General features: G+C 38.8%; 1 protein-coding gene across 10 annotated transcripts in view; it reads right to left on the bottom strand.

Annotated features, from left to right (window-relative positions):
* SYTL5 (synaptotagmin like 5) overlaps nucleotides 1–15,178 on the bottom strand; it is a 222,773-nt gene that overhangs the window by 45,248 nt on the left and 162,347 nt on the right. For 9 of the 10 annotated variants that reach the window (XM_034949638.3, XM_034949637.3, XM_034949627.3 and 6 more), the window contains 3 exons: nucleotides 11,064–11,179; nucleotides 9,526–9,634; nucleotides 6,529–6,663 (listed from right to left, as the gene is read on the bottom strand). In XM_034949638.3, coding sequence (XP_034805529.1) covers nucleotides 6,529–6,663; nucleotides 9,526–9,634; nucleotides 11,064–11,179 — 360 coding nt within the window. The remainder of the gene's footprint in view (nucleotides 1–6,528; nucleotides 6,664–9,525; nucleotides 9,635–11,063; nucleotides 11,180–15,178) is intronic. The other variant, XM_034949636.3, reaches the window with a different exon arrangement.

Raw genomic sequence — 15,178 nt, 5'->3', positions numbered from 1 at the left:
CATTAAAATTCTGATCTAATTTCTTATTTCTAAATAATGACCAGAAGCCATTTTGAGGAGAGAGGCCAGCAGCCATGAAAAGCCTTGGGTCAATTAGAAGTCGGGGGCAAGAAGAAAGCCAACTACCTTCCCCCATAGACACACAAAAAAGGGGAGTGTTTAACAGAACTTAACTTTCAGCAACTAAATGGAACAAATACTTACTCCATACTTAGTAGTTCAGAATTGCCAACCTCTTGTTCTGAGTAGGATGTTATATTGCATATAAGAAGATAGGTATTAAGGCATCCAAAGCCAACTACATCCTGGTCCAACTTACCTCTCCATCTCCTCATCTCTTGTACACCATACTTCAATTTTTATACTCTAGAAACTCTGAACAGTTTCTTTTCAGCACACAGTCTACTTTATGTCTATTTTCCTTTGTACTTTTTATTTCCTCTGTGTAGAATGCTCTTCCTATCTTTCTTTACCTGGCCAAGTCCTCCTCATTTCTTAAAAGCTGCTTAGGGATCACCTCAATGAAGCTTACCTGAATCCTTTGGAAGGATAAATGCCTATCTTTGGTTTTCCCATAGCACGCAGAACATCTTTTTAAAATCGTATTACTATATTGTATTTAAATTATTTGTTTAGTTATCCCAGCCTTCCTGCTAAATTGGAAGCTCATAAAAGGGTGGAACAGTATTACTGTCTAAGAACTTCCACATTTACCATCTGGCATATATAGTACTAGGTCAATAATGTTAGCAGAGCTGTGTGTTGAATTCATTTGTATGAATAGAATGCATAGACGACCAAGTCACATATCTCTGCTCTTCAATGATCTGTAGAAGAAGAAAGGCTATCTATTGTATCTTAGCTACCCTGAGAGTGGTAACATGTCACATAATACATATTTAGGTAGCAGTGAGTAAAAGAGCAATTTATTAAATTGGAGGAGGGGAATGTGTTAGATTTAGTTCATAGAAATAGAGCATGCCAAGACAGTGAATCCATGGGAAACAATTGGAGAAACAGACAAAACAGCAAGGAGGAGGCTTCAGGCTTACAATCATTTGATCACAGGAATGAAGCATGGGTGTGGCTGAATTACTGAGCCTCCATACCTTCTCACATTATTGACATTATAATGAGGAAAGTCACACATAATATAAAGTAAACAGAAATCAGGGGCTGAACAGTGGTCTGACAAACTGCGTCTTTGAAGGAGGTCTGAGAGCAGTTTGGGAGGGAGGTTGTAGCAGACTCTCAGTGTCCCTGCCCATTTGCCTTCAGCACTTACCTCTACCCACAGAATCTTGGTTACTGGGAATACCCAGAACTCCCTGCCTGAGGAGTTTTTTGACTCATGGGAGCATGGAGCCCCTGTGAACAGGGCAAGTCGGAAGTGCCAGAGAGTTAGTGCCCTAGAAGCAGCCCTCAATAAATTTTGAACAAAGAGCTGCTGTAAAAATACCCCAGATTCCCTATCTCTTAACTGGATAACTCTGAGGTACATTCAGCACGGTTTTCTAGAATTGGCCAGTGAGATTGAGCTCTAGTTGCCCACAATAACAACTGGCTTAATGACATATCCTTTTTGCCTGCCTTCCCTTCCCTGGCTCATTTCCCCACTCTCCTATCTCTGTTTCCTTAGACCACATCCTGAACATATTACTTACTCTTGAATCCTTATTTCAGGATTGTCTTCCAAAGGAGCCCAAATCAAGTGTATATTTGTGCATATGGTGGGCAAAGGATGAGTTTAGAAAAGGATGGCTTTGAGTTCTAAATAGAAGTTTCTAGCTAAAGTTCTTTTTTTTTTTGCAACTTCAGACTGTGTATCTCCCACTGATAAGGTCACAGCATAACAAAATACTCTGGTGAATTCATGTTTCCTCTCCTGTTTTATCATGTGTCAGTTGCTCCCTGGAATTAAAATTCACTTTTCTCAGGCCACCATGGTTTTGCGAATTGCTTTAGGCTGTTAGCATTTGCTACAGCTTGTGGCTTTGATTGCCCACCCCTCGCTCCTCCTAAGGAGGGCTGAGCTTACCCAAAGGAGATTAAAATGGAAAAAAAGGAATTAGCAGTGACAAAGGAGGGAAAGGCACAGGAAAGAGGTGAAAGTAATTTTCCTTTGGAGAACAATGCTCACAGCCTTTATCCTGTTGAGTCACCGAACGATCATTATAGAATAAAATGTACATACTTTCAGAGATATGCTATACATTTGAACATTTTTTTAAGCCTGGTAAGGAATGGAGTTTGCTAATAGCATTAGCAACTAGCTATGTAATGTTTTATCTAATACACAAAACAGACCATTGTTGACTTTGTGGATGTGGTCCTGACTCAGAGTTAAACACTCCCACCTTGCTATATTCAAATTTCTAGTAAGAGGCTGCCACCTAATTGGCACCTTAATTGCAAAGATGTCAATGAAAATTACATTCAGGACAGGAGAATAATTTTATTTCTGATGAAAAAGAAGGTATCATTTAGTGATAGAATGGGTTTAATAAACTCACTTTACTAAAATAATAGATATGAGGAATGGATGATTCTTTAAATTCATGATAATATCCGAAGTGCCATATTTCCTGGACAGAGAGAGAAAGAGAGAGGGGCAGTGCTTGAAATGAGGACAAGAACTAGCTAAGGGCTGGTTTGAATGGTGTGGTCTCTGCTTTTGGTGGATCACAGCCAAAGCAAAGCAGCTTGTGAAGCTTCACAGAGACTGTGACCATCAGTCCCAGACCCCCTGGAGAGCAATTAGGAATAACTGGATGAAACTGGTGTGCGTGGAGTGGAGGAGTGGGAGGGCAGAAAGATGAGAACCTAGTTGGTTACGAGACCAAACAAGGTCCCACCGTCTGTTCACATTCCATGTAAATATTGCCATATTCTCCAATGACATGATAGAAACGCTACTGAGAAACAGCATCATTCTTCCTCCATTTTTACTGAACAAAATGCATTTTAGGTTCAAAGTTCTAGTTTTACTCTGTTTTTAAAGATAACATTGTTGGCATCTCCCTCAGATTCCTTTTACCAGCTGTGCATGCTCCTCCCTAGATCCTGAGTTCTTTTCTGCTAATGGATGTCACCTGCCACCTTCAGAGACCTTCCCTTTAGCCCTGGAGCTGGAGGCCTAGAAATGCCCTGGAGTTTGTCTCCCCCTCACCCCTATAGAAGAGTTGTCAGATAAAATACAGAACTCGCAGTTAAACTTGAATTTCAGATAAAAAAATTAATTTTAAGTATAAGGATGTCCCAAATATTGCATGAAACATACTTATACTAAAAAACAGTTGTTAGTCTCAACTATATATACCTGGGCATCCTGTATCTTCACTTGCTAAGTCTAGAGACTCTATTCAAGGGAGGCCATGGTCAATGACTGACTGGTATAGGAGTGCAATGGTCCAGCTCCTCAATGTGGAAAAAGCTCAGGGATATAGTTTATGCTCTAGAGTCTCCTACAGGATCAGGCTGAGTCCTCAGACCACACTGGAGCTAGCACCATTGTTTAGCTTCTTCCTCTTCTCTATTCTGTCTCTCCTACTCCCTTCCTGGTTTCTCTTGGAACCACTTGATTAATAATAAATCACTTGCTTATAAATCCTTGTCTAGGGGTCTGTTTCTGGGAGAGCATGACTTAAGTTAGAGATCTTGTAAATCATACCACAGTGACAGCTCATCACAACTTTGTAGGGATTAGAAATTACTACCTTGAATAATATTGTTTATTAACTACAGCTTACATTTATTTTCCTAAAAATATTCTTTGTCTCATGTGTCAAGTCCCTAGCAACTGGTGAACATCCATTTGACAAGCTCTTCTGAGAGGCTGCTAGGGCTTCTTTAATCTATTCATACTTTCCCCTGCTTTGAAACTACTGAAAAGAAAGCCAACTGCACATCTGATAAAACATCATTTACACTCTTATATGATGTGAGCCTTAAAAAGGAATGCCGAAGCCCAGCTGCTCCGTGAAAATACCAATGATCCATGAAAAAATATGCATTGTAAAGGAAAAAGGGGAATTATTAGTAAGCTGGGTCAGGCAATAGACCAAAGAGACTGGGATCTTACAGTCTCTTCAGATGATGGAAGTTAAGAAAAGATGGGCTACCTCCTGCCTCAATTTTCTAAGGACTCATTTTGAAATAATGGAACTCATCTCACTGTGGCAGTCCATTAATGAGTCATCACTGTGATAAATGCACGTTCAAGGGAAAGGACATTTTGCTCTATTGATCTCCTGAGCATCTTTACTCACTTTCTTAGTGGCAAAATATTGTTCTTAACATGCTTAAGCCAAAGCACTCCTGGCTACTTCTGACTATGTGTAAGCCATTTCAGGTATTTACAATTTAAGATAAAGTCTACTTAGGGACTTTCTTTCAGCTTACAAAAAGAACAAGAATCTCCTGGGTCAATATACCAGTACTTGGTGATGCATGTCCATATGGCTTTATAGTTTTGGTTATTTATGCCTAGTGGTAGATAATACACAAAGAGTAAACTGAGGCAGATAGAGTCCATTACGGTATAAGCACTGATACTGGAGACCATGCTCCTTATTATTCTTGTTGAGTAACTGTAAGACATACAACTTAAAATAGCACAATCTAATTTTGTTAGGCTGGCAGCCTTTTTTTTTCTTTAACAAGGAACATTGGCCGGGTGCGGTGGCTCACACCTGTAATCCCAGCACTTTGGGAGGCCGAGGCGGGTGGATCATGAGGTCAGGAGATCAAGACTGTCCTGGCTAACACGGTGAAACTCCGTCTCTACTAAAAATACAAAAAATTAGCTGGGCGTGGTGGTGGGCACCTGTAGTTCCAGCTACTCGGGAGGCTGAGGCAGGAGAATGGGGTGAACCCAGGAGGCTGAGGTTGCAGTGAGCCGAGATCGCACCACTGCACTCCAGCCTGGGAGACAGAGCGAGACTCCATCTCAAAAAAAAAAAAAAACAAAAAAAAACAAGGAACATTGTCTTTCCTCTTTTTGTATATATTGCCTTTCTTAAATGCTAGCCTTAAGTGTTAGCCAAGGTGGCTCATCCATGGAGTCCCAGGAGGCTGAGCAAAAAGAACACCAAATTAGTTGCTTACTGTCTCTAAATAATTTTGACCACTACTATCTCAGAGTCAGGAGTCCAACTATGAAAAACAAAAATGAGATTTATTTATTCATTTTTTTTTTGAGACAAGGTCTTGCTCAGTCACCCATGCTGGAGTGCAGTGGCATGATCATAGCTCACTGTAACCTCAAATTCCTGGGCTCAAGCAATCTTCCTGCCTTAGCCTTCTAAAGCATTGGGATTATAGACGTGAGCCACTGTGCCCAGCCAAAATGAGATTTTTATAGAAAGTTTTGTGGGACACAGCATGAAGCTACCGCAATGGAAGACAAATGAAACTATTTCAAGGATAAAGGCAACCATAGCTTAACAGTTTGTAATCATAAAAGGGAATATATCAGCATTCTTGAAAGTTTGGGAAATACTGAATACAGTATTAATATTTTGATAATGGGTGATAAATGACTTTACGCTTCCTTGTAATTTTTTTTTTCTGTATGGTTTTACATAAAGTAACGCTTGCTTGTAGGACTGTTATAGGGACAAAAGAAACAGCTATGGAGAGTCACCATGAAAAAATAACCCAATAGTCAAAATAGTGTCCCCTCTAAGGAAATTTTTTGGTCTGCATTCTAAAATGGATTACAGGGAAGAATGCAATTCTGCTTGCATTCTTCCTAACCTAAGGAGAAAAGAAAATCTGCTAGTTGTACTATCTGGCTTGCAGAATTACCCCAGATACAAGCAAACGAAAGGGAGTTAACAATTGGACAAACCAGTGAAATATGAGGGTGGATATTTTTTTCTCATTGCTAGCTTTGATAATACACTAACCATGAAAATAAGTCTTGACTATGCTCCAATAGGATACAGAAAATCACGCCTGATATAAAATGACTATGCTCTGGGCTATCCTTTGTGTTTCTCATTATTTTTCTTGACAAGTGATAGATCTGTGGATAGGACATTCTCAATTGGCTCCACTGATAATCTCCTCCAGTTAGAAGAGGTGGAACTAGAAAGGAAGTGAAATTTATGAAAAAGTCTCTGAGGCAATTCAAATTTAAAATCATTAATAATTTTTTAAAAGCTGCAAGGAATGTATTTGACACTCAGAGGTTTCTTTTTTTCAGGAGCTTAAATAGAAAAAGCTCAAGAAGTCAATGAAAAACATTTACTTGCCCTGTACATTTCCATTTGAACTGCAGCCCCAAGTGCCAGAACATAAAGTTTCATCCCTGCAGGTGACATAGGCAATTCCAATAGCTGTAATTCTAGAAGTAGGGTACGTGCTTTCCATATCAACTAAAAAATATCTTCCTGAATTTTCACATTATGTGTTAGGAGTTCTCCAAGTGGTAATATTTCACAGATACCTAAAATCCCCCTATGAATGGGAATATATCAACCTTATCCTCAGGCTACATCATTGCTCAATCTGTATGACTCTTACCTGTCTGAACCAGGAGGTGATTTTAAACTCCAAAAATGTTGACCGTCTAAGTCCAAGCTATAGCTCCGCCCAGTGTCAGTTTTGGGAGTTATGATTTCTCCTCTGGTTGCTGATCTGAACTTGCTAAGAAGAAATCTGAAATTATATATATGTATTTAAAATTAGATAAGAAAGAAAGCATTTAAAAATATCATTTCAAGAATACAATTTCTAGTACTTTTAATAATAAAGGATTCTTCAATAAAGCAGCCTTAGGGCCGAGAGGTTCTGGAGAGTTCCCAGTGCCTCTGCAATACAGTATCAAGGGTGATAATGGGGAAGGTTACGCCATTCTCTCAAGACCGTACCACTTGCTGGTAGGTCACTACTAAGCAAAAGACTGCCTACTCTGAGAACTCAGCACTGTCATCTGAGAAAGAAGATGCATTCCCTGAGTTGGGCCTGTTTGCAGGAATAGTGAGAATAGAGAGTTTGAACTCGCTTTGCTCAGAGAGGGGAGCCCGGATGATCCTCTTGGACAAACTGAGGTAGCTGCTTATTAGACTGCAGCTCCATGAGAGCAGTGACTCTGCCTTTCTTGTTCCTTGACAGATTTCCTGAGCCTAGAATGATGCCTGGCTTATACTGGAATCCAACCAACTCTTGTGGAACGAATGACTAAACTCATCTTTATTATCTTCCATGACATTTATTCTTGTGCCTCATGTTGGATAAAATCTGATTACCTTCCAATTTCACTAAATTATTTGGGGTTTAAGCAGAAACAGCCTTTTAGGAACTTAAAGTCCTGATCCAGGATACCGTGTGCCCAAAACATGGGTGTTTCCAAATGTACTTCAATAAGAAAATCAAAGCTATATTCCTTTTTGTAATGGCATTGGGAGATACACTTCATTTACATTCTACAGTTTTCTAGAGGAAAACATGGATTCCAAAGGTACTGGCACAATCTTAATAGAATCTGCCATGTTGTCCCTGTTTCAAAGACTCCTGGAATAGTGTCATTGTCAAAGCATCTGAAGCTTTAATCTACTGGAAAATTACATTTTTTCTTTGGTGAGAATAGCACTTAATATAATGTCAAGGTATGCTGCTCTGAGAACCACCTCATGCATGTCCTCTACTTAAGGTATCTCCTCTGCCTGGAGTCACTCTTCCTCTGTTTTGTGATCCTGAACCCCATTTATCTCCTCCTCAAATCTCATGTACAATTTGATGTCTTTCTGGATGACTCCTATACTCAACTGGCACTTACTGTCCACCTACTTATTTATATGTACTCAGTAATTTATAACCTTAGGATATCTCTTGTGGTGAACACCCTCCTCTGCTTTAGAAAGGCTTTTAGGAAGCTCACATTGCCATCTTAAATTTTCCTGCAATTCTTTTATACTTAGTAACTTTTCAGGTGTGTACCTTTTCTCCCCAAATAGATGTTATATTCCTTGATGACTGAGAACAATCAGAATCTAAGGCTCAGCCCAGTGCTACAATGGTTTCAATGATTCAGAATTTGCATAATTGATTGTGATGGTGAGTTAGTTACTGTCTCCTATCTCCAAGTCCACTATTCTGTAACCTACTCTATGATGCCTGAGCTGGGGTCTGCAAATGACAACTCCTAGAGGGATTTGTGGGCTCTGAGTTACTTATTCAATCAAGCCACTGATTGTTTTTGATGAGTCAGGTGCCATGCTAGATACTGCAACACAGAAGCAAAGAAACCACTGGTCTACCACTAAAGAAGCTTACAATTAAGTGTGTGCATGTGTGTGTGTGTGTGTGTGTGTTGAGGGGGTGTCAGAGTGCAATATGATTGGTGGTGCAAAGGCACAAAGCATTGTGGGTGACCCAAAGAGTGATAAATGAACTCAAGATGGTAGGAAGGATCAATACATAGGATAGGATATACAGGATACTCTAGGCTACCTTTCCAACTCATCTCTGCTCATCAATGAAAACATGGTTTGTCATGAGTGCTTGAGTTAGATGACATTTAGATTGTATTCCTACTGACAGCCCAAGATTCTAAAAGAACCCTAGACATTTTGTACAGCCAGATAAAGCTTCTAACACTAATGCCCTCTCACTTTGCATTCTACTGAGAGAATGAAGCAATGCTGTCTGAAAAGGACCATAAAGTTAGCCAGGCATGGTGGCATACAACTTGTAGTACCAGCTACTTGGGAGGCCAAGGCAAGAGGATTGCTTGAGCCCAGGAGTTCAAGGCCAGCTCAGGCAACATAATGAGACCCCATCTCAATAATAATAAAAAACCAGAAAGGACCATAAAATGACTTGGTGCACATTGGAACTCTCACTACTTCAGTCACAAAAACTGGCCAATAGCTGCATGAGAAACAAAAACTGAAAAATGCAGTTTCCTTTTGGTCCTTATAGCCTATATTTTGGGATCCACTTTTCTCCCTTGAAAGAAACTTCTTGCTCCCTTATGTACCTCCCATTCCTATTCTCAGTACTTGACATCCATATTCTGTATTCATTTACTGAACTAAGTTACTGTGGTGGCCAAATGTGACTTTTTTTCTTAAGGAAGCCTGAATTTTAAATAGGGAATATGGTGCTTTAAGCTCAATTAATAAATCTTTATTTTGGATAAAATTATATATCAGCACACAGGTTGGAGGGGAGGAGTATTGACATTGTATAACAGAAATTGTTGTCACCTCTTTATAGACTGACCCTGGCATGAAACTTTCTACTTATAAGTAATGGGAACCATATAGTGCAAGACTGGATATGTCAAATGAAAGGAAAACTCTTCTGTGCTTAGGTCAGACAGGACTTTTATTTACTTGTTGAAAATTATTAAAACTGCATTTCCTGAGGAGAATGATAAGAAAGTGTTACTTTGTTTGAGTCTCTGACCTCCTCTGGGTCATTGAAGTGACATCAAACTTGAAAAATTAAGGAGTCTTCATTTCAGAGGTGTCTGGAATAAAGATCAAAAATTCCCTCAGAAAGACCATGTCTTACCCCTTTCTCTTGGGCCCATGATGGCTGGCCTTCTTCCCAGCAACAGGTGAAGTGTCTGACTTTTCCGCATCCTGGCGGGTTTGCTCTTGGCTCTGTACTTCTTCAGCTCCTCATTAACAAACAATCAGAAGAGAAATTTACATATAAAATGGCCAGAAATGAGAGCAAATTTATATTCAGCTTTCACTTTCCCAGATTAGCTCAGGGCAAGGAAGTCTATAATAATTGGCAATGCCATTCCCATCCCAAGTTTTTCTGTCACACAGTTAGTTCTAATTTGTTGAGTGTTCTAGAGTTAACTGAAGACAAAGATCCTGAACTCATCTGTGGGAGGTTTACTGAGATAACCTTTCTAGGGATGACTGCATCAGCCTTCTGTTGATATTTTTAGAGCAGGGGAACATGGTCTCCTAAGATCTCCAAATCCCTGGAGACTGAGTTCTAGCATGAGGTTGTAGAAATGATGTCCTAATTTCTGGGCATATAAGCCACACTTCCTGGGAGGGTGGGCATCTGTGCAAATATATTGTGACTTGAGGAACTGCCTACATTCTGGAAGGTACTGAGGTTTGAGTGGAAGAAGAGGCCATGGCTGATTGCCTAATTCTAACTGTACTCCACACCATCTCTCTGTAGTATCGGATCTGTGTGACCCATGTGGAAAAGCCTTTCCTTGCTAGTGCCACACCCAGAAGTACCACTGGAATCAGTTCCAAGCCTTCTCGCCATATGTGCCAGACTTAAATACAAGGGCACTTGTCTCCTCTGGATGAAAGACGAGATAAGCCTAGAAACAGGCTGAAAGATGTTTCTTCCGCTTTTACTACACCATATACTAGAAACATGCTCCCAATCACAAGGTTTATTCCATCTTTAATTAACTAAATTGTAATTTGAATGCACCAAAAGGCACTGTCAAGGTAAAGTGTTATTTTCATTTGGTGCCAGTATTCATTCAGTAAGACTATGCATTTCAAGCCATTTAGCATCTCTGGCTCCTTCCCACCAAATGCCATTGACTCACCAGTCATTGTGACAACCAGAAATGCCCCCCTTGCCTTTCCAAATGCTCCCATTTTGAGGGAGGGAGACAAGGTACATATTATCAATCTTTGGTTGAGAACCACTGGATTTAAAAAGTAACATTGAAAGGAAATCGGAAATAAATATTGTTGAAAAATCAAGGATTGCTTTCACAATGTGAATCACTTAATTCATCTGTTTTATGTTACTTTAAGTGTTTAGTAAAATATTGGATGTGCATTCAGAAAGAGAACTGTCTATGATGGAGACAAATGGTTTCTTTGAAAATCTTAGTGGGTGAGATATATGGAAAATCATTGTGAATTTTGTTTTCTACTGACTTCTTCTTGTCTTGTATGAATTACGTATTTAGATTTCATGCTACCAAGTTGTGAAATGCCCTAAGGGATTCAAGAAACTCATTTATGCTGATTAACTACATAACATAGAGAAGTTATTTAGTTAGCCAAATGAGGATGAAAACAGTTGTGAAACCACATAATTGCTTTAATTACCTGGACTTCTTCTTAAAATGGACTGTCGGACAACATCAGTGCCGAGAACATTGACTTGCTTGAAACGTTTTGCCTTTTCTTCAAAAAACCACTCACCAGTTATAATCCTTAGCTGCCTACTCAAGGGAAAAGGGAAGAGCATTGAAATTCAATTATTTAGCCACGTAATTAACTCTCAAAAATCCCTAATAAACTGAAAACAGCAAATTATTTATAAAGTTTATCTCAATCTCTGGAGTATTTTATGGTGATAATAATAGCCAGTATTAATTGAATGTTTACTATCTGCTAGGTACTTGCTAATTGCGGTTCATACTTCATATATTTTTATCCACATAGCAACCTTATGTAAACACTATTATCCTAATGTTATAGATGAGGAAATTGGGACTTAGAGCAATAAAATAATGTGCCTCATATCACACAGCTGGTAAGTAGCAGAGCCAGGATCCCATCCCAATAAGTCTGACCTGGGGCTCAAGTTCTTAACCACTGCATTAGTGGATAAGTGATCTTCAATGCAAGCAATAGGGATCAAGTAAAGGTTTGGAATGAAAAAGAGGTCATGATCAGACTCTGTGATCAGACTCATGATCAGATCTCTGTGATGAAAAGATTCTTTGATATAACATGTACAGTGGGTTAGACTGATGAGAGAATAGGATAAAGAGACAGGTTGGCCATTGTAATAGTCCAGGAGACAGATGATGGCACCCATGCTAGGGCAATGGTAAGACTAAAAGAGGAGTAATAAATTCAGATCATAGGTGGTGGAAGTGCTTGCCTGGATTTGGTAATAAGTTCAATGTTAAAGATGGGAAAGAAGGATCCTTGAATAGTCACACCCATCTTTTAAACCCTACCTGCAATGGCTACATGAAATCACCCCCATCTTCCCTCCTGAAATGCTTATAATCCTCTTCTTTGTCTGTACTTCTCCCATTACTTATAGCGTCCTTCAGTATTATTTCTACCCTCTCATTTCGACTGGGTTGTAAATGCTCTGAGAACTGATTTCTGTCTGCTTCATCTTTTTTTTCCCATAGTACCTACAAGAAAGTCTTTCACAGACCACGATCTCAATTAATGTTTTTCAAATGAATGACTGACTACTCTCCCATAATTTTAACACATTACCCTTCTTTTCATATCCTCATAGTTCTTATTATCATCAGTGAAATGAGGGCAGGGACCTTGGCTGTGTTGTTCACCATTTCTAGGAGCAGTAACTGGCACTCAGAAAATATTTGTGGAATGAATTAGAATACCTGGAATTCAACCTATAGTAGTTATGCTGCTATAAAAGTCCTTTTCTGGCATATCACAAGGATTTTAACAGCTGTAGAAGTCATTCGGTAGACTAAATATATTTCTAATTAAAAATTAAGAAATGGCTTTAGCTGATTAGGTGAGCACTACTGTCCCAAAACCTCTATGGGCATGTTCTGAAAATAGTAAATAGGACTATGTAACTACGGTAAAGGATTTGTGGATAATTCTATTGAAAACTGGAGTTAAAAGGTAGGATTTGGGGTCAAATATTTGAATGCTGAGGTAAAGAGGTGGAATGTCATTCTAGCAGTTTTTCTAAAGTTCAAATTGAATCACATAATCTCTGGCTAAATATATGAAGAAGAGAGAAACCAGAGGTAGGCAGGCAAATTAGAAAGTTAAACAATAAAGAGGATAGAAAATGATGAAGATGCAAATCAGGGTATCATGGAGGTGAGGAGTAAAGGGAAAGACACATACACTTGGCCCACTGAGAATGAGAATCAGTAAGAATTGGTGACATGTCTGATATGGTGGCTGAGGAAAAGCAACTGAGAGTCAAATAGGCATTTCAAGCCCCAGAGTATTATATCCGTTTGATTCAGCAACTTATTGGACTTGAAAATCAATAGCTGGATCTCAAATAGAAAAGTCACTCTTGAAAAATATGTCAACCTTCTTCCCCAATTATCCTGAAATCTGCTTGTTCGGCAATTATCCTGAAATCTGCTTCGGAATCTGAGGCAAAGGTAAATTATATATGAAACACCATTCCACTACTGGCAAAAAAGTGAAAATGTTAACCTTGGAGAAAAGTATTCATTGAAAGGTAAGACCATAGTTTGTCTACCATAGATTTACTCCCAAGTGGTTATATTACCTATTGAGAAGCCCAGACTATTGGATAAGCTCCATAACAGTAACTATATAAAATACGCTTATGGAATACGGTCAAATCTAAGATATAACCTACCAAAACCAAAAGCTTGAATGGGTTAAGTTATTTCTGGATACATTTCAAGTGATCTATAGACTTATGTATCACAGTGTTGGAAATCCAGGTGACAATTGTGGTATTCTAAATTCGAAAGATGTCTCCTGTTTCTTGGCTATTCAATCAAACACTAATCCAGGTGCTGATGTGATCAGACATTACAGATGGAATTAGGTTACTAATTAGCTGACCTTAAAATAGTGAGATTATCCTAGCTTATCCACATGGGCCCAAAGCAATCACATAAGCCCTTAAACACAAAGGAAGAAGAGGAAGTCAGTAAAGACAATGCAGGATGGAAAGTCAGATTGCAAATATGAGAAAGATTTTATGTGCTGAGAAAGCTCTGAGGTGTAGAGGTCCACAGGCAATGACTGGAAAGTGAGACCTCTATGAGCTAAGAATGGCTTTCCGTGAACAGTCAACAAGGAAATGAGCACCTCATTCTGACAGCCACAAGGAACTGGATTCTGTCCACAAGAATGAACTTGGAAGTGGATTCTTCCCAGAATCTCTTTATAGAAAAAAGAACTCAACTAGCCAACACCTTGATTTCAGCCTTACAGAACCTGGAGTAGAGAAACGAGTCAAACTCGTTTGAGCTCCAAAACTGTGAAATAATACATTTGCATTGTTTTAAACTGCTAAGCTGTAGTAATAGTTAAGGTAGCAATAGAAAACTACTATGATAAGTTAACATAGAAATATATTTGTTCTAATATTCAACTCAGGAAATTGCATAGGTTGTAAGAAGATGAATAAGGAAAATTCAGAAACAAAAGGGAAAAGGTAGGCACACTATGGCCCATGGGTCAAATTCACCCCATCATCTATTTTGTACAGCCTGCAAGCTAGAAATGATTGTTACATTTTTAAATGGTTGAAAAAATCAAAATAAAAATACTTAATGACATGTGAAAAGTATATGAAATTCAAATTTCAGGGTCTATAAATAGGGTCTTCTAAAAAATAATTTCAACTTTTATTTTAGATTAATAGGGTACATGTACAGGTTTGTTACGTGGGTATATTGTGTGAGGCTGAGGGTTGGGGTATAAACGATCCCGTCGCCTAGGTACCGAACATAGTATCCAATAGGTAGTTTTTCAACCCTTGCCCCCACCCCCAGGAGTCCACAGGATCTATTGTTGCCATCTTTATCTCCATATGTACCCAATGTTTAGCTCCTACTTATAAGTGAGGACATGCAGTATTAGGTTTTCTATTCCTGCATTAATTCGCTTAGGATAATGGCCTCCAGCTGCATCAATGTTGCTGCAAAAGATATGATTTCATTATTTTTATGGCTGCATAGTATTCCATGTTGTATATGTACCACAATTTCTTGATCCAATCTACTGTTGATGGGCACCTAGGTTAAGTCAATATCTTTGCTTTTGTGAATAGTGTAGCTGTGAATATATAAGTACATGTGCTTTTGTACAATGACTTTTTTCTCCTTTGGGTATATACCCAGTAATGGGATTGCTGGGTTGAATGGTATAATAGTTTTGTTTTTAGTTCTTTGAGAAATCTCCAAACTGTTTTCCACAGTGGCTGAACAAATTTACATTCCCACCAACAATGTATAAGCATTTCCTTTTCTCCACGACCTCACCAGCATCTGTAATTTTTTGACTTTTTAATAATAACCATCTGACTGGTGTGAGATGGTATTTCATTGTGCTTCTGATTTGCATTTCTCTGATGATTAGTGATGAATATTTTTTTCATATGCTTGTTAGCTCCTTGTATATCTTCTTTTGAGATGGGTCTGTTCATGTCCTTTGCCCACTTTTAAATGGGATTATTTGCTTCTTTGCTTGTTAACTTTATTACAGATTATGGA

This window comes from Pan paniscus, chromosome X, assembly GCF_029289425.2.
Source record: "Pan paniscus chromosome X, NHGRI_mPanPan1-v2.0_pri, whole genome shotgun sequence".
Taxonomy (NCBI): domain Eukaryota; kingdom Metazoa; phylum Chordata; class Mammalia; order Primates; family Hominidae; genus Pan; species Pan paniscus.
Note: the sequence above shows the minus strand (reverse complement) of the source record. Positions and strands in the feature narration are given on the sequence as shown.